At 36.0% G+C, this 23,670-nt stretch overlaps 1 protein-coding gene across 4 annotated transcripts; it reads left to right on the top strand.

Annotated features, from left to right (window-relative positions):
- Positions 1-14,440: 14,440 nt before the first annotated feature.
- On the top strand, positions 14,441-23,302 carry LOC141672719 (ultraviolet-B receptor UVR8). 4 transcript variants are annotated; one of them, XR_012555688.1, is made up of 9 exons: positions 14,441-14,679; positions 15,108-15,260; positions 15,364-15,522; positions 21,220-21,387; positions 21,497-21,628; positions 21,959-22,054; positions 22,289-22,387; positions 22,468-22,742; positions 22,963-23,302. XR_012555688.1 is itself a non-coding variant. In XM_074479369.1 (8 exons), exons 1-8 carry the CDS (start codon positions 14,487-14,489, stop codon positions 22,659-22,661), a joined length of 1,194 nt encoding a protein of 397 aa, XP_074335470.1. In that variant the 5' UTR covers positions 14,441-14,486; the 3' UTR covers positions 22,662-23,302. The 4 variants fall into 4 exon arrangements, 3 of the variants coding, with proteins under 3 accessions (XP_074335470.1, XP_074335479.1, XP_074335488.1); XM_074479369.1 differs by having other exon boundaries at positions 22,468-23,302; XM_074479378.1 differs by lacking the exon at positions 21,497-21,628 and having other exon boundaries at positions 22,468-23,302.
- The last annotated feature ends 368 nt before the right edge of the window (positions 23,303-23,670 follow it).

A 23,670-nucleotide genomic window follows, 5' to 3' on the forward strand; every position in this document is an offset into this window, starting at 1 on the left:
TTCGTGTTTCGTGTTTTTCAAGAAAATATCGTTTAGAGGGTCAAAAAGAGTAAATTCAGATCTGGTCAGGCTTTGAGGTAAGTACTTTTGACTTACTTTTAATTTTCGAAAAAGATATTTCAGTTCTGTTTTTAATTTCGTATAAGATATAAGAATTTTGATTTTGAAATTATAAGATATAAGTATTTGTGAATTTTAGAACCCAGTCTCTACGTTTTCGAACCCGTTCGTAATTTACGCTATAGTTCCGGAACTAGCCTTAGATACTCTTAGTAGGCGCACAAGTGTGCAACTTTAGATACCTATTAAGGGCGCGTAATTATTGAACTTTAGATGCCGACCACTGGCAAAGTGTGGTATAAAGAATAAGAATAAGAATTAGATGCCGGCTACTGGCAAAGTGTGGCCGTAGATCAAGACTGTGGTATTTATTAGAATTATCGTTTTGTTCTATTTTATTTTGTTCTGATCTGTTATAAAATCTGCCCTGTTCTGTTTTAAATTCTGAATTTTAAAATATAAAACTTGGGTTGGATCTACTTAACAAATTGTTTTACAAAATTATTATTGTTTGAAAAAAAATCATTTTATCAAAACACCCATTGTTTTTCTGTTTAAGAGATAGTCAATTTGTACTTGCTGAGCTGTGTAGCTCACCCCTTTTAACATTTCAGGTTCGGAATTTGGAGCATATTAAAATTAAGGAATGAGAACTATGAGGAGATCTGTGCTGCTTCGTTTTGTGCTATTTGAATTAGAATAAAGATTTTGTTTTTAGAGAATAAATTTAATTATCTGTTAGACAATTATTATCGGATTTGTGGAGCTGCGTCTCTATTTTTATGATTTTGATTATTGAGTTTGACCGCTGCTTTGACCTTCGTGATATATTTGAATTACCGAATAAGAATCTATTTTATTTAAGTTTTGGTATTTAGAGTTAATGGTCCGGAAGTGCGGGTCGTTACATCTACTATGCTAGTAAGACCCTAAATGGTGCTCAACCAAATTACACTACTACAGAGAAAGAACTTTTGGCTATTGTCTATGGTTTTGAGAAATTTCGATCTTATCTACTTGGGACTAAGGTGACAGTTTTCACTGATCACGCTGCAATTCGATATCTCGTCTCAAAAAAGGACTCGAAGCCTAGATTGATTATATGGGTTCTTTTGCTTCAAGAATTTGAACTAGAAATCAAGGACATAAAGGGGACTGAAAAACAAGTCGCTGATCATCTCTCACGCTTAGAAAATCCTAATGCTACTTCATTGGATAAGACATTGATAAATGAGTCTTTTCCCGACGAGCAGTTGTTTGGACTGCAAGAAGAAGAACCGTGGTTTGCAGATATTGTGAACTACCTGGTGAGTAATACCATGCCTCCCGATTTATCTTATGCTCAAAGGAAGAAGTTTCTACATGAAGTGAAGTGGTATATATGGGATGAGCCATTTCTTTTTCGTCAAGGAACTGACCAAATCATCAGGAGATGTATTCCTTATAGCGAAACGGGGGGGGGGGGTCTTGTGAGATTTCCACTCAACTGTTTATGGAGGACATTATGGGGGAGAAAAGACAACATCTCGTGTTCTTCAAGCAGGTTTCTTTTGGCCGACATTGTTTAAAGATGCTCACCAGTTCGTCTTGAAATGTGATCGATGTCAACGTATGGGTAAAATGTCTAAGAGGGATGAGATACCTCGTAATGTGCTTCTAGAGGTTGAGGTCTTTGATGTTTGGGGAATTGACCTCATGGGGCCATTTATCTCATCTTGTAACAATCAGTATATCTTGTTGGCAGTTGATTATGTGTCGAAATGGGTTGAAGTTAAGGCATTTCCAACGAACAATGTGAAAATGGTGCTTAATTTTCTTCACAAGAAGATATTTAAAAGGTTTGGAACTCCAAGAGTCATAATCAATGATGAGGGGTTGCATTTTTGCAATCACAAGTTCATTGCTATGATGTGAAGGTATAATGTGAATCATCGCATTGCCACGGCTTATCATCCTCAGACGAATGGTCAAGCTGAGGTATCTAACAGAGAGATCAAACGCATTTTAGAGATAGTTGTGTGTCCATCGAGAAAAGATTGGTCTTTGAAGCTTGATGAAGCTGTTTGGGCTTATAGAACAACATACAAGACTCCGCTAGGGATGTCACCGTATCAGTTGGTTTATGGTAATGGGTGTCATTTGCCAGTGGAGCTAGAGCATAAGACGTATTGGGCTTTGAAGAAGTTGAATCTGGATTTGGATGCAGCTGGAAAGAAGAGGATGCTTCAATTGAATGAGCTCGACGAGTTTTGACTTCAAGCTTACGAGAACAACAAAATATACAAGGAGAAAGTCAAGAGATTGAACGATCGGGGTCTAGTGCTCAAATCATTTGTGTCGGGGCAACAAATTCTTTTGTTCAACTCCCGTCTTTGTCATTTTCCTGGAAAGTTGAAGTCAAGATGGTCAGGGCCGTTTACTGTCAAAATTGTGTTTCCACATGGAGCGGTGGAGATTTTTGAGAATGATCCGGGCCAAGCATTTAAGGTTAATGGTCAGAGGTTGAAGCATTACTATGGTGACACGACAAACCGCGAGATGGTTAGTGCCGTTTTATTGTCCGTTTGATCTCAAGTTTTACGTCAAGCTAACGACGTAAAGCAAGCGCTTCTTGGGAGGCAACCCAAGTTTGTTGTACATTAGTAAGTAGAGGAAGCAAGAAGAAAAGAGAAAATCACAAAAAAAATCAGAAAAAAAAATTCAGGGCTCACTTCAGAAGCTTGGCGCGCCCGCGCTGTCCCAGCGCGCGGCCGCGCTGATTTCACAGAAACACGGCGCGCCCGCACTGTTACAGCGCGCGACCGTGCCGATTTGGTAGAAGTAGCGCGCGCCCATACTGTCTCAGCGCGCGGCCGCGCCGTGTCCCGACTCAGAAAAAAAGGCAGTTAAAGGGGGGAAAATGGGAATTTTGTTCCAAAATCAATTCCCAACCAAATTTTACTCCCCCACATCCCATAATTCCCTCTTCAAATCAAACTCATTACTCCCATTATTCCTATAATCAAATCCCACTTCTATTCTATATATAATTTTCTTTTCACCACCTATATATACATACACCTCATACACAAACTTATTCACCAATTCATAATTTCTCAAACACGAATTCTCTCTCAAACATAAATCGTATTCTCTCTACTCACTTCCAATGGCACCCAAGAGATAAAGCACACAAGTTGATAGCAGAACCACCGATTCATCAAGTGTGGATGGTGTAAGGCCAAGGTTCTCTACTCCCGAGGATGAAGAGGAGTATACTAGGCTTCTTTCGAAGCCAATCATCAATGAACGAGGTTTTCTGCCATCAGGGAAGGATGGTCAACTGTTGGAGATGATTCTTGAGATGGGCTGGGTTCCTATTTGCGAGGCACCCACTGCTGTGCCCATGAGTGTTCTTCACAAGTTCTATGCGAATGCCAAGGCCGAGAAGAATGGCTTCACGGTGGTCCAAGGGAGGACGGTGAAGTATAGTGCTATCAGGACTGCGATTGAGCAGCCCGCGAGGAACCCCGGGCAAGACACTTGGAACGATAAGACTCCAGAGGACTTTGATGTGGATCTTATTGTTGTTACTCTGTGCCAGCCCGATACTCACTGGAAGATCAAGAGGGGCACGACCAAGTATTCTACGTTCCCGGCTTCCATAATGAACATGTTTGCCCGTGCATGGAACGCTTTTATATGTGCTAACATCATGCCATCTTCGCATGTACATGAGATTACTATGGAGCGTGCACGGCTGTTATGGGGCATTCTTCAGGGTGATTATATAGAATTTGGGATGGTGATTTATCAGGGGATTCTGAAGTTCTTGAGGGGGAGTACTACGGGGTCGATTCCGTATGCGTCCATGGTGACGAAGCTGTGCGTGGCAATTGGTGTTCATTGGCCCGCACACGAGCAATTGCAGATCCCGAGTGCTCCTATTGACATCACTACTTTGGCTATGATGCAAGAATGGGATGGAGGCAAGCCCGATCTGAAGGGGCTTGGTTATACTTTTTACCACCTACCTGGTGGGAGGCCAGCTGCTGGGGCCACTCAGGCGAGCAAGACTGCATGGAGATCTTAGCTAGGAGATGAGGCAGGGCCATCGCAGCAGGCACATGAGGAGGATGAAAGAGATGATATGGGAGCTGGCATGAGCATGACGCAATACAGGCATCTAGCTAGGAGGATGAATGCGATGCATGACATCCACAACATGTTTGCACGTGATCTCACCCAAGTATTAGGGACAGCTTTTAGAGCCACCGGTGTTGATATCCAGTGGCCGATTTTTGGTGAGAATTTCGTGTATCCACTTCCGGACACACCTGACACTCCACCCGTTGAGGGAGAGGAGCCTGATTCTGATTAGGTATGTCTGAATTTCTTACTATTACCTTCACCGAGGACAGTGAAAATTTTAAGTTTGGGGGTAGTAGTTGAAGGAATATGTTTTTGTGTGAGTCACATATAGTTGCATGTTCATGATAGTTTAGTTCATATAGTTTGCATATTTTGCCATGTAGTTTTTTTTTATTTTTGGTAGTTTTTAGGATATTTGTTCATATAGTTTTCATGTATTTGCATTATAACATGATCCCTTAGATGATTTTTCCAATTAATGGGTGATATTGATGCTAGTGTAGTGATGTCGTATTTAGTGATGTTGAGTCTTATCGAATTAATTTGCATGTTAGAGACAATTGTATTTTACTAAGTCTTATAGGTTGCTAGAGTGCTAGATCATGGTCATGATTTGTTTGTTTGTTTGTCGAGGTGTAATTTCTTGTTTATATTTAGAATTTAGGATATTCTCTTAATAATAAAAGACATGGATATTTAAAATTGGAGAAAATTGGATTTCATTTCTAGTTGTGTGGCTAGGTGTCAAATGGCTAGTAGTCGGCTCATATTTATATGAGTAGTCTAGGGTTGATTGAGATGGAGTGAAACGCACTCATTCAGAAATTGGTTGGAAAAAAAGAAAAAAGAAGAAAAAAGAAGAAAAAAAGAAAAAAAAGAATAAGTTTTATGTATAGTTGATCACGAGTGGGCTCTTTAGTACTTGAGTTATTAAGTTCGTAGGGGACTTTGTGCCTAGTGACCTAAGGCTTTATAGTCTGGGATCCGCTAACCTAACGCTCGCTACATGGGTACTATTGTATAAGTCTTTTGTGGACCTCACTCATTGCACGATCAAATAAACATACTTGTTTTGTTTTGTTATGAATAAAAATGTGAGTCCATGTGAAACTCCGATAAAAGAATTGAAGTGTTATATATTATTTTGAGTCTAGCTTTTATTCTATTTATAAACTTGTGATTTTTTTGATAAGTAGTGAGTCATGATTGTCGATCTAGTTGCGATAGTATATCTGTAAGTATTTGCATATACGCACGTCTCTGGTTGTAGATTGATTTGTGAACTTTGATTGATCTTTATGCGAATAACTGCATTTGCTAAGGTGTTGCTTGTTGATTGGTTTAGTTATTCTATGGGGATCGTTGCATTCATATAGTTGCATTCATGCATTTTTATTTCTTGTTCTTTGAGTCTGTTTATGCTTGAGGACAAACATCGATTCAAGTTTGGGGGTATGTTGAGTGGCATTTATGACACTTTATTATGCTCTAATAAGCTTTGAATTGATGCATTTGTACTCAAATTGTTAAGTGTTTTAATATGTTTTCTAGTGTTTTTGCACTTTAGGCATTATCTAGGTAATCAGGTGAATTAGCATTATTTTGGTGCTAATTTGGTGTCAAGGTGGTGTTGGAATAAAAGCTCGTGGAAAGCCGGCTCGAAGCAGCAAAAAAAAAGATGAAATCTGAGTTTTTCCCAAAAGGACGGCGCGCCCGCGCTGTGATAGCGCGCGACCGTGCCAGGATTCCAGAATGACAGAGCGCCCGCGCTGTGACAGCGCGCGGCGCACCGGTGCGAAAGTTTTGAATCTTGATTTTAATGCAATTCTAATTGGGAGACTTCCAGATTAATTAGGGTTGCTATATATATTCAAATAAGAACGCTTTCATAAGAGAGACATACGATAGCGCAAGGAGAGCCGTAAGAAGACCGTTTAGCACGATTCAACGAAGACAAAGAAGATCTTGTTTTTACTTGCGAATCTTTGTTTTAATTTGTAACTTGGATGCTAGTTTTCTTATTTGTGAACCTTAATCTTGTTTCGTACTTGGTTTTATTTATTCGTTATAAAGACTACGTTTGTTATACCATGCTTTCATCGGAACCCACGTTAATGATGAGTCCGATTATGGGCTAATCGTTATCGTGGGGTTCTAGCGGATTTATTTATGGATTTCTTTAGTTAAATTTTTCGATGCCTTAGTGTGTGGTGATTATATGATAACCTTGTATTGGTTGTGCTTATTCGTCTTATAAGAGTCGCGGACTTATAAGATAGTGTGTTAATTCTTAATGAAGCGATATTGAATTTAAAGATTTAGAACTTGCCATGCTAGCATAGGTTCATGTTATTATTATGCATGATTCGTAGGTAATTTTAACCATCTTACTTGCCCTGTGTAATCATGATAGATAACTTGTGCTTAAACTGTTATATTGTCAAATTCTATAGACATATAGGGTCTCAATATAATTGGTGTCTATTCAGCTTCTATCTCTTTTGTGGATGTCTGGTAGTATGGTACTCGTGCAACGAAAGTTGGCGTTTATCAGTTTCGTGTTGTCTGATTAGTGTCATCACCATTACATGCTAAGGTTGAGAACAAAAAGGCTATTGAATGAATTATTTAATGAAGTTAGAATCCCATGTTTGTCATATATATTAATTCAACCAATCTTATTCTCTTAGTTATAATTGTTAGCTTAATTCTTAGTTATAAACAACCTCAATTTGTTATCGCATTGAATAATAACCATACATTGTTGCTTAAGTGCATAGATTAATTAGTTAACCAAATCCAGTCTCTGTGGGAACGAACTAGAAAAGATTCTATACTACTTGCGAACTCGTATACTTGCGTGTAATATTAGCGCGTGTTTAGCGACTAACAGCCAACTACAATTAAAGACTCAGTTGATGCACCATCTGAAAGTTAGATTGATGTGGCTCCAATAAATGTGGAGTCACAACCAAATTCTCTCTCAATTAAAACACCTCACACACACAATTCTCCCACAAACTCACTGGATGTGGATATGATAAACATATTAATTTCTGATTCTCCATCTTTGAAACTCATGGAGGAGCCAAAATCTAAAGCAAGTGAGCATCATCTTATTGATGATTTGTTGGCTCACTTGTCCTTTCTTTTTGAAACTACTGATAAGTCTATGCATACAAATATCAAATCAATCACCACAGACTCAACTATAGTTTCTACTCCTAACTCTTTCATTTATATCTCTTCGATGGATATTCCTCATTTGTTGACAAGTGACTGTCTCTCGACGGATAAGCTTAACAGCAATTATCCGTTGACACTCACAACCGCTATTTCGACAGATGTCTCTTATCCGTTGAAAGTCCATACACAACTTGATATTTCCAAAATTGTGACAAGTGTATACGAATTAGTAGTTGTACAATCACTTCTAAGATGGGGGAAGGGAGTGATTTAAGTGAGAAGTTGAGTTGCTCTCAGGAAAAAGGAGAGGAAAAGAGTGAACCTCCACATGTTATTTCTTCCAACATGGTAAAAGTGAGTGAGAGGAGTCCCACCTTAAATGGTGAAGGTGAGGGTGTGAGGGTAAGAAGCCAAGGAGAGCCCTTAATGTAAAAAAAAAGAGAACATGAGAGAAAAACAGGTACGAAAGAACAATGGGAGGAACCCATTACAAGTGAGTTAAGAGATGTCAATGAGGTAGACAAAGAGAGGCTATTTCAGCAAGAATATCAAGCTGTTATAGATTCCGTCTCTTTTGATGTTAAGGCATTTACTCACCATGTTCCAGCATATCAACTCTTAGCTGAACAGGGCAATGAGGATGCTAAGAGGACTTCAGATTTGGTACACACTAAAGCCTTTATGCTAAGGGAAAATGATGCAATCAACTCTCTTCCACCTACAGTTGGTGACGATTTTGAGTATGATTCTGGTGGTTCTTTTGGGGATGATTCTCATGGGAAAGATACTGATGAAACTGGCATGAACATAGGGGAGATGCATAACCTAGCTCATCTACAAATAATCCAGCCTGGATGTTCTCCAAAGATTACATTTATCATCACTTCAACTCCACACTGTTCAAACTAATCCATGAGAGTCAAACATCCATTCAAGCCGCCACCAATGCCAGTACCAAAAGTCTTCTACAAGCTCATCTTGAATCTCTGCAATTGCACAAAATTCAGACTCTCAAACAAAATCAAGATATGGATGAAATCAAGAACACCATTGATGAAGTCAAAAAGACCTCGATGAAAGAATGGAGTACAAACTTCCTGAGTCAATAATGAGAGACATTCACCAGAAACTCAGGATGGAAACTGACTTAAATAGAAAGGTTGAGGCATTGGATTCAAGACGGACACAAGTGGAGAATTAAATTACCAAAATCCTTGTCAATCAAGTAACTCAGTCACATCTTCTTCAACAACTGGTGGCTGCTCAAACTTCCAGCCCTGCCTTACTTGATGATAACAAAAAGGGGGAGAAGAATGTGCATATATAAGTCCATAAGGTAATAGTTCCAGTTATTACCTTTACAAATCCACCAATGTTAGACAACTTTGATTTGATTAACATAGCAGTAGCTGAACTAAAGCTGAAAGAACTAAGACAAAAGATAGATCAAAGAATTTCAGAGGTTTTTGGAACAACTACAACTCAAGTCAAATATGTGAAACCCTTTATACAGTTGAAACCAATTACCCTAGAAGAAATGCAGCTGGGAAATGGAGCTAAGGGTGAAACCTCAACAAAGAATGAGTTCAACAATTTTGTGGTGCTGAAGCCTAAACAAGCCAGTGTGACTATATCATTAAAGCACCCAATGTTGGTTGACTATTCTCCTCCCAGGCCTGATGAAGATAAACTGATGGGATCCTCAATTGCAAGCTTCAAGCACACCAAATACTCTTTGCTTAAATTAAGAATTGGAAGAATTTACAGATATGGAAAGATGATTTGTGTAATGTCTGGGTACCCTCAATTTGGAGAAGCTAAAGATGAGGAAAATAGAATACTTGGAGCTCAGAAAAGAAGGAAGAAGCAAGCTACTAAAGGAGTGAAAAGAAAATTGGAAATTCCTGCAACTCTAACTGAAACTGAGAAAACCTCATCTAAAGAAAAGCAATAACCAAGGAAGTCAAGAAAAGGGTATTGGAAGGTTAGAGCAAAAAGGAAGATTATTAAAGATGAAGAAGAGGAAGCTAAAACAATCTAGTCTATTACTACAAGTCAAAAAACTATGCCTATAGTAGAGCAAGTTGAATTCAAGGTCCATCATGGTGTGAACTTTCATGGTGAGCCAACCATTCCCAAGGATGAACCAAGAGACTGGGACACCTTACCTATTCATGAGCTAAACATTCCAATTCCAACAACATCAAAAAGAAAGAAGCAATCGACAAGAAAGTAAGTCAAGTCTGTCTTATCCCAATCTAAAGCCTTATCCAAACCCAAACCAACAGTCAACAAAGGAGATCAACTCTTTATCAGTGACATAAAAGAGTTCTCAGACATCAACCTTTACCTGGATGAGTTAGATAAAGTAAGAGCAATTAATGCCCACAACAGACTCCCAGAAAGATTGGTGTTCAGGTACATGGGTAGAAAGGAAATTACATGGCCTCTACATATGATTTTCAATGAAGGTTACAGTGTCTTGGTGAAATTATTCTCTGCAATGAAGAAAGATTTTGGATTCACCAAGGTGGCCAAAACAGATGTACTCAACAAAATTCAATAAATAAGACAAAACTGGGGTGTTCAAATGCACTACCAAGAATCTTATATATTCCTTACACTGGAAGTAGAGTGCATTTGAGACCATATTGGTTGATGGAGTTCAAGGATGAAAGAAATACCAGAAGATTCTTTAGACTTGAAGACCGGCTAAAAATATCAAGTAATGATACTCTCAAGGAAATGCAAGAGATGTTGGATCTCAATAATGAAGATGAATTTGAATTCTACAGACAACTCCAACACCAACTAGCAGAAAATAATTAGAAACTGGGAAAGAAGACTAGACAATCAAGGAAAAATGATTAATTTGCTCAGTCTAGAGGAGTACCTTGAAAATGGTCTGTGAGATTTCTGTGAACTTTCTTTTGTGCAATTTTCAATAAAATGTAGCACATATCATTTTTATATACTATGGATTGTTTATTTTGTGTAAGGTATTTTGTTATCATCAAGTCCAGCTAAATTTATGCTTATAATTCTATTAGACATATATTGGGGGAGATTGTTAATAATATGTTATAGGCTTGATGATAATTCACCAAAACACCTTAGTAGATTTAATTAGGTAATTTTGTAACTATCAACGGATAACCATACTTGTTCATCCGTTAATAGAGTAGCTTATATTTCAATAAGTTTTTGTAACACATTTTCGTATACTGTAATAACTTAGAAGTTTAGAAGTTATAGAGAATTCTAAGTCATGTTCACTACTCGAAAGATATGCAAAATAGGTTGACTAATTGTAAATAATGGATGCCTTGTAATTTTGCATAAGTGAAACTGTATCAACTGCTAAGGAAATACTTTCAAGGGATAAACTATAAAGCTTCAATGGATGACTCAAGACACTTTCAACGGATGATCCATTAGAAACTCAACGGATAACTCATGTGGAGTATCAACGGATAACATTGAAGTCTCAATGAATAACCAATTCAAATAGCAGTTGAAAGTGACTTGACAGTCACATGGGTTGATTGTATACAAAAGGAATGTGGCACCCTATTTGCATGTTTGAGAGAACAAAGGAGCATTTCCATTTCCATGCTTACTTGAAGAAATACAAAGATGCTGGATAGAGAGTTGAAGAAACATGTGAACAGACTTAGATATTTGTTTTATCTGTTAGTCTTTTTCATGTGTAACTTGGTAGTCTATAAACCAAGTGTAGCAATTAGAACAATTATCAATTGAACTGAAAAATAGAAAAAACTACATCTGTTAGGAATTTCGCTGTTCTTCTTTTGTAAAAATACTTGTAAGCAGTTGTGTGCATTCTTGCATCACAGAGTTCTCATTCATATATATATATATATATATATATATATATATATATATATCTGGTGGAAAGATCAATCCACCAGAAAGTTTTTAAACCATTGTGTTTACTTACTTAGTGTCTTGAATACTTAAATCTTTTATTCCGCACATTTGCTTATTCAAACACATATATATTTTACAAAGAGATTTTATTAATTTAAAAAGGAACCAGAATTACATTCAACTCCCATTCTGTATTTCTATTGTTAGATTGTTAGGGTATAACAAGAGCCTTGAGGAGGTTAATGGAGTGGGCAGGTTTTGCAAAAATCTGAATAAAAAAATGTATATCGCAAATTTTTAAAAGAGATTGCTTGCTACTAATAATGTCTATTTATTGGTTCGATACCGTTGACTGATTGTATGCCACTTTAATACTAATAACATGTATTTGACACATGGGGATGATACCGATAGGGAAACATACTTTATTTTTATGCCATACAATTTCAAGCAAAACAAATCAAACCTTCAGCACGCTTCCCATTAAAACTCATTCACGCATTTGATCAAACAACTAATCTGCACAGAAATAATAAGATAACGGACCTTGATGAACCCAAAAGAACACTTATCAAACAATATCAAAATAACATTCATTATGTCAGAAATCAATATCACAATTCATAATCCATGATCGAGAGAGAAGGATCATTAACCTGTTCCGTCAATTGAGCAAAAATCTTGCAGAAGAGAAATTTGAAAATTTGATTAATATTTGAATATTTTATAAATGCACCCACAGAAAATTTGATCACCAATCATCACCCATTTTTGAATTAATAATACTAGAACACTTGATGGCAAAGACAAAAGCAAGATCGGACCAAGAAACACTCTTTTCCAACATGTGTAACAATAAACACCAAGTTTTCCATCATTAAATCTTATAACCTTATCCAATGGTAATGCAGAAAAGAAAAAAAGGTACCTTTTTCGTTCATATTATGTTCCTCGTATGCGGCAGATTGCAAGATGCAGAGCAGGTGTAGTTTGTGAGAAATTCAAATTTGATATGATATCATCGAGGATTACCTTAATTTTTAAAAGTTGTAATCAGGCTAAAAGCAAGGAGTGTCAAAAACTTGTTATTCATGTTTGTTGATTTGAAAATTGAACTGATTAGGTAAGTTAAACTTGAAATAGGCCTAAAATCAAGTGTTGACGGAGAAATTTGGGAACAACAAAACTTGAGGTTAGTAGCCGGAAACAAGATCTGTGATGGCAGTTCTTCGTCGGAAGTGTGAACAGTAACCGATGAATCCGATGAACAGTGTTTGTCGGAAAAGATGAACAGTGTTTGGTGATGGTGATTATTGGGGGATGAGATTGCTTAGGGTTAGTGGTGGCTCCTTTGCGCTCTCGCTTCTGACCCCTTACAATGTGCCTACATACCCCTATTTATAGGGGATCAAGCCCACGTAGTTCTTGGGGAACAAGAAACCTAATGGGCTTAGATTTCTTATCCCGAGGCCCAATGGGAAACCCGCTGGAAACCGTCTTCTACTAGCTTTAGGAATGTCCGCCGATGAGGCCCAACCACAAAGGCCCAAGGCTCATCCACGGCTTCGAGACTTCACGGATGAGGCATCTCCCTGGCCAAGGATAACCCTCCGCTACCAGCTGTTTCTCTAATCCGTGGACGCAGGTATAGCCGTGGTTCACCCCAAATGTTGGACGCATCCTTGTCCCCCGATAAGGAGCCCCTACCAGATTGCAGGACAAGTGATCCCAAGCTTTTGGGTGCAAAGTGCAGGATACTCCAAAGTCTCCCAACGAGGACACCCGTTGACTACAGAGACAGAGCTCCCAAAACACACACCAGATTTCACCCCACATCCCCAATAAAATCTGGTGTGTGCTTTGGGAGCTCTGTCTCTGTAGTCAACGGGTGTCCTCGTTGGGAGACTTTGGAGTATCCTGCACTTTGCACCCAAAAGCTTGGGATCACTTGTCCTGCAATCTGGTAGGGGCTCCTTATCGGGGGACAAGGATGCGTCCAACATTTGGGGTGAACCACGGCTATACCTGCGTCCACGGATTAGAGAAACAGCTGGTAGCGGAGGGTTATCCTTGGCCAGGGAGATGCCTCATCCGTGAAGTCTCGAAGCCGTGGACGAGCCTTGGGCCTTTGTGGTTGGGCCTCATCGGCGGACATTCCTAAAGCTAGTAGAAGACGGTTTCCAGTGGGTTTCCCATTGGGCCTCGGGATAAGAAATCTAAGCCCATTAGGTTTATTGTTCCCCAAGAACTACGTGGGCTTGATCCCCTATAAATAGAGGTACGTAGGCACATTGTAAGGGGTCAGAAGCGAGAGCGCAAAGGAGCCACCACTAATCCTAAGCAATCTCAGCCCCCAATAATCACCATCACCAAACACTGTTCATCTTTTCCGACAAATACTGTTCATCGGATTCATCGGTTACTGTTCACACTTCCGACGAAGAACTGCCATCACAGATCTTGTTTCCGGCTACTAACCTCAAGTTTTGTTGTTCGCAAATTCCTCCGTCAACATCAAGTACAATTTAAAAAGTTGTTATGTGAGAAAAAGTTGTTATGTGAGAAGTGAGTATAACCTGTGAACCCATGGACAATCCATCAAGAAAACGGGTATGGTTACGGGTTATTTTATTTTTGTATGAGAATTGTGTGTCATGGGAAGTGATCTAGAATCCACATATTAGTGTAAATATAGTAATATGGATATCCAACTTGGAATAATTTGAAGGCCGTAAAAATATATAAATAATGGAGTAGGTTATTTTTGTCATTTTTTGTCAAAAATATTACTTTTAAAATTGGTGAGCTAAATATCAAATTTGAGACATGCAGTCAAAAATATCAACGAGATATATTTTGTCGGATTGGATATTTTAAATATGTTATCGAATATTAAATCTAACTTTATTTATTTCTAAAAGTTAAAATATATTTTGTGAGATTGAGTATATAAATTTGCTTTCTTAGAGCGGATATATATCCGAATACCCCTGATCACGGTGTATATCTAAATCAAAATTATTATTATTATTTTTTAAAAGGAAATATCTTTGCAAGAAAATAAGAAAATAATTTTTTTTAAGTTATCAAGATGAGTAAAAATTGATAAAAATGACCAAAATATTGAAAATATATTTTTGTCATTTTCTTCTTCTAAATTTTACTTACAAAACAAAAACGGAAGAACAAAAATAGGGGAGGATTAGAGGGAGAAAGGCATGGAAACAAGAATGGAAGGAGAAGAAGAGGGAAAGCAAGAAGTGTGGAGTTGGGGCGCAGGTACAGATGGTCAGTTGGCTACTGGAAGTCTTCAAGATGAACTTCTTCCTCAGTTGTTGTCTTCTTCTCTTTTTCAACATCCCATCTCTTTTCTCTCCTGTGGTGGTGCCCATGTCATTGCCCTTTTACATGGTAACTTACATACACATTTGTGTTCTCTTTTTTATTTCAGCATCTTTTATATAGTTTTATGAGAATATATGGATTGAATAGGTGAAAAGGTGTTAATTTGATGCATATATTACATTTACATGAACTGATGAACACACACTGGGAGAGAAAGAGAGGCAGGGAGGGGGGAGAGAGGGGGGTGGGAGAGAGAGGGAGGGAGGGAGGGAGGGAGGGAGGGGGAGAGAGAGAGAGAGAGAGAGAGAGAGAGAGAGAGAGAGAGGAGGGAAGGAGGGAGGGGGGGGGAGGAGCAACTTTTATACAGTATTATGAAAAAAAAAGAATTGAATAGCAGAATAGGTGTTAACTTGATGCATATATATTATATAAACAAATGATATAGATATGCAACTTTTATGAAGTTCTGATGAAGATATGTTTAAATTGGATAGGTGGAAAGGTGTTAACTTGGGGCAGAGGGGCTTCTGGTCAATTGGGTCATGGGGATTTGCTAAGCTGCTCACTCCCAAAGCCTGTAGAATTTTTTCAAGATTTTGTTGTGATTTGCGTTTCTGCTGGATGGAACCATTCTGGTTTTGTTTCAGGTTTCTTTGATTTTCCTTGGAATTGTGTTATTACTTGCTGTTGTTTTGTTCATATTCGGTGTTTGATGTTATGCTGTTTGATTTGTGTTTTGTTGTTTATTAGATAAAGGCTGTCTTTTTACTTGTGGAGATGGGTCATTTGGTCAGCTTGGTCATGGGGATTTGAAATCACAGTGTACTCCGTTAATTGTCTCATACTTTGTTTCTAGGCGTGTTAATATGATCGCTTGTGGTATGCGCCATTCACTGGCCTTGTTAGAAGGTATGGTTAGTTCTTTGGTTGCATCAATGTGGGTTTTTTTATTCTGCAATTAGTTTTGAAGATTAATAATGATCGATTTTATTGCATAAACTATTTTTTCCAAAGTTTTCTGTATCCTTCATGAAGAGGGAATATTAAAAGAAAGTTGTTGCTACTGTATTTATATTTAACTTCTGTGGTGCTACAAAATTCGAAAAAAATGTCTAGTAGACTATTCAAACACTGTAGCTGATGTCAGAACAAGTTTGCAGCGAAGAGGAGGAACTATAGCCCTGTAAGATTGCAACAAATTAACTGATTATCACACTAAGATGATAAAATAGACTTAAGTGACCAGAAGATGAGTACTGGTCATAGATTTGGGTTACAATTTTACCCCAATTCGAGGTGAAGGCTGCCTCCTGATAATCTAGAACTATTTTTTCATAACCTTACAAACCCTAACTCATTCTACTTATTCTCCATTTCCTTGCTGCACTTCCTTTTTTTCCGTTCTGGTCATACTTGGTCAACTTTCTTTAATTTCTTTTTTCTATTTCCCCTGCTGTCTTCTCTCTATTTATGTTCTTTCGTCTTTGAATTGTTAACGTAACAGCTGAACCTGTTGGATTCCTTGCAAAGATACCGCTGAAAATTACTAACACTACAGCAGTTAGAAAGTTGCTGTATTGAGATTAAATACTTCTGTTTGCAAGGTGTGTTATCCAATGCAAAGTATAATAGACTATCCATTTTCAAAAGTCTGCTTACGAAATATTGATATCAGCAGCGTGTCATCCCATTTTAAGACGTTCTATTTTAACTAATTGTTAGTTTGTTACTGAATAAAAGCAAAAAGATAACTAGAAAGGTATTTAGCACTAGGCTTAGCAGTCTTCAAATCTCGAGTGTGTGCTAAAGGTAGACTTTGTTTGTTTTTAAGGACGATACTCCCTTCATATATATAATTTGTAGTTTTGTACTCATTTTGTCACATTAAATTCCATGAGTTTTTTTTTTCACATTCTAGTTCATACAAGGGCTTGTATATACCTTCTCAGACTAGGTACTCTACCAGTATAATTCCATAAAATTGAAGTAAGATATGAATATATGATTGAAATCTTGTGATCGGAATACAGTCCTTTCAAGTATAAGGTAGCAATTCTGGAATTATAATCCCTTCAAACAAACATGGCCCTACATTTTTTACATTTATAATGATATTAATCCCCTATTGCATATCAGAAATATAAAACTTGTGGAGTTCTTACTATTAACACGAACCTGTCTATAAGATCGCTTGTGGTATGCATCATTCCCGGTTAGATGGTACAATTAGTTTTTTGTTGTGTCAATGAGGAATTTTTCTATAGGTAGTTTTCGGTGAATGGCAGATATTCTGTTCTCAGATATGTTTCTCAACTAGGTTTTCCTATATAATTTTTTTTAAATGGGGATATCTATCTCTCTATTGTGTGTGTGTGTGCGTGTGTGATTTAATCCCCAGTTTCATATCAGAAATTTGGAATACATGGAAATTAGTCCCTAAATCCTATTTCATAAGTCTGGTTCATTTTGATGCAATTACTTCGAACATTAACTCGAAGGCAAAGATTAATAAAGATGGGAGTTGCAGATATGAAGTGTAATTCATACCTTCAGGCAAAATGACAGCTCTATTATCGGAAAGTCTGATACCAAGCCTGATTCCGCGAGTCCGTGATATATAACCAAATATCAAAGATTTACTTTCAGCATATAATAGTTGAATGTGATACTTGTTTTTTTTTATAATAGGATATTTCAGTAAAAGAGGTTTTCTAGCTCTCTCTATTATAAATGTAACTAGTCCAGTAGTAATAACCTGATATAGCTGTATTAAAATTTTAAACAAAGATAAACTTGCTGCAACCAGTTGACTCTAATTGTGAAAGAGATTTTGGGACTGTCTTAAATGGGTTGGCGTTGATGCCTGATACATCTATATTACTCGGACTCGGTTAGAAGAGTCTGACATGGACTCGTGTCCAAGTATCGGACTCGGCTATATATTTATTATAAAAACATTTTTTTGGCCTAAAATAAGTGTTCATGTCTGAATGTCGAGTGTCCGGCCCGAGCATTCGAAGGTAAAATGAAGAGTTCGAGTAACATAGTGATACATACATAATTTATGGTATCGCTATCAGAAGGAAATCTTAAAAAAGTAAGAGTTCGAGTAACATAGTGATACATACGTAATTTATGGTAGCAGTATCAGAAGGAAATATTTAAAAAGTAAAGGTTAGGTGGAACCGATCACTGTGAACTCTAATACTCCGACTCTAAAATAAATATCAGTTTCTGGGTAAGAGCAAGCCCAATGCATAGCTATATTTAGTTTTATAGCTATAATATAGGACTAAAATTAGAGTTGCGAGCCGTTCGCGAACAAGTTCGAGCTCGGCTCATTAAGGGCTCAGTTCGGCTCGGTTCGTTAAGGGCTCGAGCTCGAACACAAAAATGTGTTCGTAAAGAAAAAGAGCTCGAGCCGAGCTTCTGGCATGTTCGGCTCGAGCTCGGCTCGGTCCGGCTCGAAAAAAATTTATTTTTTTTAATTTTTATATATTTGATTATAATGAATTTTATTCAGATTTTCTATAAATATTTTTCAATTATTGAGCCATATGAATGTCAAAATATATATTTTAGTAATTTGAAAAAAATCCAGATATTAAAAATAATTTTTTTAATTTGATATTTTAATAATTAACAAATGATTTGACTACTACTTGTAACTAGTATTTATTCTATTATTGGTGTTTCGATTTTTTTAAAATTATTTATTAATGATCCAGCTGTACGAATGTCAAGATTTATAAATTTAAGTGATATAATAAAAAATTTAGAGAAGATAAATATATTTGGTTTGCTATTTTAACAGTTAACCAGTAGTTTGACTAGTACTTCTATTTAGTCCCATATTGATGTTTCAATTTTTTTAAAAATATATATGAATGATCCAACCGTATGGATGTCAAGATCTATATATTTTAGTGATAAGACAAAATTTTACAAAAAAAATTTATTTTGTTTGTTATTTTAACAATCAACCAACGGTTTGAACAATACTTGTAACTAGTGTTTAGTTTCGTATTAATCTTTCAATTTTTTAAAAATATTTATGAATGATTCAACCGTACGGATGTTAAGATCTATATATTTTAGTGATATATTACAAATTTTACAAAAAAATAATTTTTTTGTGTTTGTTATTTTGACAATCAACCAATGGTTTGAACAGTTTTGTAACTAGTGTTTAGTCTCATATTAATGTTTCAATTTTTTAAAAAATATTTAAGAATGATCCAACTGTACGGATGTTAAGATCTATATATTTTAGTGATATGACAAAATTTTTAGAAAAAAATAAATGTATTTGGGTTGTTATTTTAACAGTGAACGGGTGTTTTGACCCTGTACTTGTAACTAGTTTATAGTCTCGTATTAATGTTTTGATTTTTTTTTAAAAATATTTATGAATAATACAACCATACGGATGTTCAGATCTATATATTTTAGTGATATGACAAAAATTTTAGAAAAAAAATAAATGTATTTGGTTTGTTATTTTAACAGTTAACCGATGTTTTGACCTATACTTGTAACTAGTGTTTAGTCTCATATTAAAGTTTCAATTTTTTTAAAAATATTTATGAATAATCCAACCGTATGGATGTTAAAATCTATATCTTTTAGTGATATTACAAAATTTTTAGAAAAAAATAAATGTATTTGGTTTGTTATTTTAACAGTGAACGGGTGTTTTGAACGGTACTTGTAATTAGTGTTTAATATTGTATTAATGTTCCAATTTATTTTAAAATATTTATGAATAATCCTACCGTATGAATGTTAAGATCTATATATTTTAGTGATATGACAAATTTTTAGAAAAAAATAAATGTATTTGGTTTGTTATTTTAACAGTCAACCGGTGTTTTGACCTATACTTGTAAGTTGTAACTAGTGTTTAGTCTCGTATTAATGTTTTGATTTTTTTAAAAATATTTATAAATGATCCAACCGTACGGATGTTAAGATCTATATATTTTAGTGAAATGACAAAATTTTTAGAAAAAAAATAAATGTATTTTGTTTGTTATTTAACATCAACCGATGTTTTGAACAGTACTTGTAACTAGTGTTTAGTCTCATATTAATATTTCAATTTTTTAAAAATATTTATGAATGATTCAACCGTACCGATGTTAAGATCTATATATTTTAGTCATATGACAAAATTTTTAGAAAAAAATAAACGTGTTTGGTTTGTTATTTTAACAGTTAACCGGTGTTTTGACATGTACTTGTAACTAGTGTTTAGTCTCGCATTAATGTTCCAATTTGTTTTTAAATATTATGAATAATCCAACCGTATGGATGTTAAGATCTATATATTTTAGTGCTAACACAAAATTTTTAGAAACAAATAAAAGGGTTTTGACCAGAATTTTTTACTTCGGCTCGCCTAGTTTTGATGGAGAAAACTCGTGTTCGGCTCGGTTCAACTCGGCTCGATTTTGTTCGATAAAAGCTCGTGTTCGGCTTGTTCGTTAACGAGTTCGGCTCGAACACGATTTTCTGTTCATTAAGAAAGCTCGGCTCGACACGGTTCGTCTGAAAAAAAATTAAAGCTCGGTTCGATCAAAACTCGGCTCGGTTCGGTTCGTGAACAACTCTAACTAAAATAAAAAAATCAACTCCAATGCATAGCTTTACATTAATAGATAAATGCATAAATGAAAACTTGGTTATATAGTTAAGACCAAGAATGGCTATAGACATCCTTGCACATCATCAAATAACTAATAATGGAGTGTAAGGAGGTCCACTTTAGATTAAAGTGAATGACTTGGATAAAATGTTAGGTAAATATGGAATTATTTGGTTGTAAAATACTACTAGCATTGGAGTGCAAGTGCTATTTTAGCACCAAAAACCACTTTTTGGTGCCATATTATAGCAATAGCTGTAGTCATTTTTCATCTAGCATTGGACTTGCTCTAAGATATGGAGAATGCAAGTTGAAGAAGGTACAATTATAGATATATGATATAAAGGGAAGTTAGTTGTTACTGTATTTATCTTTTATATTTTGGTTTCCTAATAATATTTAAACAAAAATTGTGTCGTAGGCTATTTAGACACTAGAGCTCATATGGTAACCAATAGTATTTATAAGGAAGAGAGTTTATAAGTTTTGTACATTTCTGCTGATTTTTAACATCAAATGCACTATTGGAAAGTTGATATATTGAGGTTTGCTGCTTTTGTTTGCAATGTATACCCATAACCCAAGGCAGTTGATAAAGTTACTAGCCATTGATTTTCACAAGTTTAGCTGCGGTGAGGAGTTTTAGACTCTGTAAACATTAACTTGTGGATGTTCTTAAAACATATTTTTTTTATAATTGGTTAGTAGTAACTTAGTATCATATAGAAGCAGAAGATTGAACAAAAGGCATCTCTAGAACTAGAATTAACAGCCTTCTAATCTCAAGAGCGTGAGCTAGAAGTACCCGATTGTTTTTTGGATTATATATGATTTTTAATCCCCTAGACCACATGGAGTTGCTAATTTTCATCATAATCATATACTGTATTTGTTGCAAGCTTAAGAGTTGACTTGCTATCTCTAGCTGGTACATGACATCAAATTATTATCTCATGTAGGTCCCTCAGGAGATCAAGTATATGGATTTGGGTCTGCAAAGCGTGGTCAACTGGGTATACCTTATGATAAAGCTAGATATATGAACACTCCTCAGTGTACTCGTGGATTGGAAGATAACAACGTTATGTGCATCAGTGCAAATGGAGATCATACTGCAGCATTATCTAGTGAGCTAAAACTTTATAGTCTCAAATAACTAATATTCTCTTAGGCAATTGGAAATTCCATTTGATTTTCTTATTTACTGTTATTCTGTAACTAATTCTATAACTCTAGCTGATGGTCATATGTACATATGGGGAAGAGGGTTTACCGGCACATCAGATATCTATTATCCCCAATGTGCAGTGTCATCTACATCACTCTCCCAGATGGGTCTTGGATGGCATCATGCTCTAGTTTTAACGGGTATATAATGTAGACAACATTCTTAAACTTTACTTTTGAGTGATGCTACAAGTCTCGAAATAAATTCAGAATTTGCTCCCAACTGCATTTGTAATGTATGGTGAGGCAAAAATGCACAGATATAAGAAATTTCTTCATCACAATTGCATTTGGGAGCTCATCTGAGATCCAATTTGGAAGCAGTAGCATTACTCATAATTTGTTTTACTGAGACCAAGTACATAAATGCATGTTAAACTGCCGTATGATATATTGAACAGGGTTTTCATAATTTTTTAGTTAGCTAGATACATCCATGTATGTTAAAGTGCAGTATGATATCTCTAACAGTCAAAGGAGAAGTATTTATGTTTGGTGGTACCCGCCATGGAGTGCTTAGTGATCCTCAGAAAACAAGCATGCTGAAGAAAGCAACTCAAGATGCAGGTCTCAGCAAACTTGCTCTTGTCATTCATAAGATATTTCATATTTGTTTTTTCGTTCTGGTCACACAGCTAAAGTATATAAGTGTTCTGATCTTTGTAGCAGTACGTAATGTAATTATAAATCAATAGTAAAGCACTAATCAACAAGTGCCTACGTTGTGATTTATTTTGCCATTTGGGATTTTCAACAAATCAGTATCTGGGAAGTAACATCTACACTTGTTTTACTCTACAGAAGAATCAAATAAAATTGTCATGGAGCGAGTCCCAGGTCTTGATGGGGTGAAAATTCTACAAGTTGCAGCAGGAGCTGAGCACTCGGCCTTAGTAAAAGGCGAGATTAATTAACAATAAATTATTGTACAGCTTCTATATCAATATTTTGAAAAAAAAATCCTTAAATTCATTATGCAGAGGATGGCGAAGTTATGACATGGGGTTGGGGTGAACATGGTCAGCTTGGGCTGGGAGGCACTTGTGATCAAGCTATGCCTCAATTTGTGCGTCTCAGTCAGAGAAATTCTAAGCAATACACTACCACAAAAGCTTATTGTGGCAGTGGGTTTACATTTGTTATAAGGAGACATGGTCCAACTTCACCGTGTTAGTGTGGCCTCAATTGGATCTTCTGACTTGGCCCGGCATCCATGTACCTAACCAAGAACTTGGCATTTTATACGAATTTCAGAGTATGTGTTTTCTAATCAATTGCTGTGGCATGCATTATTTAGACTGTCCAACAGAAAACTGTTAAAATATCATGAATTGCAACTGCTGATATGATCATCCAGATAAAGAATTTACCTTTCATATAAAAGGTATATGCGGTTGATTAGGAGTTAAAGGCAGTTATGGTTGATGAAGGATCATGTTACATATTTTTTTTCTTTGTGGATATATTCGTATTAGCTGTGGTGAGGATCATATGCAAGATCAAGGTTCAGTTTTGCATTGTATAAAGGAGAGCTGTAGCTGATTTCTAAAGCATGCTAAGAAATAAAAAGCATTTTGATGGGAAGTTTCAAATCTGGAAGGCAAATGTAACAAGATGGGGTCATGTATGATTACGTCATTTAGCTGCAGTACTTTCATAGTCTGATAATCTTTTTGCAATGTAATTAAGTTTCTGAATTGTATTAATTCCATCTTCGTAGAATTGTCACTAGTGCTAATGATCACGTGACCAGAAAAAATTAGAGAAACTATTAAAAATACTAATTTTTCTAAGTTTTTTTTTGCGATTTTACTATATTCTGATTTTTTTTGTAAAAAATACGGAATCAACCAAAATGAATCAGATATGTAACTAGTTGAATGAAGTGTTTTTGGTTGATTTGAGGTTGCATGTAGTTGCAGAAACTCGTCAAAGTTTTCATCAAGTTGATTTCAGTTGCCAAAAACCGTAATTTTGCAAAAAAATTTTGAAAATTAATATTTTTGCAAATTAAAATGTATTTTTGCAAATTTTTAAAAAAATTACAATATTTTTGCAAAAATGTTTTTAGCCTTGGATATTTTTTAGAAAAGCCCTTAAAATTATTCTAAAGACAGGAGTAAATTAGAATATTGCTACTTAAACATGAAAACCAGTGGAATTGCTATCTTGCCGCATAACAA

The sequence above is a fragment of the Apium graveolens genome, chromosome 1 (genome assembly GCF_009905375.1).
Source record: "Apium graveolens cultivar Ventura chromosome 1, ASM990537v1, whole genome shotgun sequence".
NCBI lineage: Eukaryota > Viridiplantae > Streptophyta > Magnoliopsida > Apiales > Apiaceae > Apium > Apium graveolens.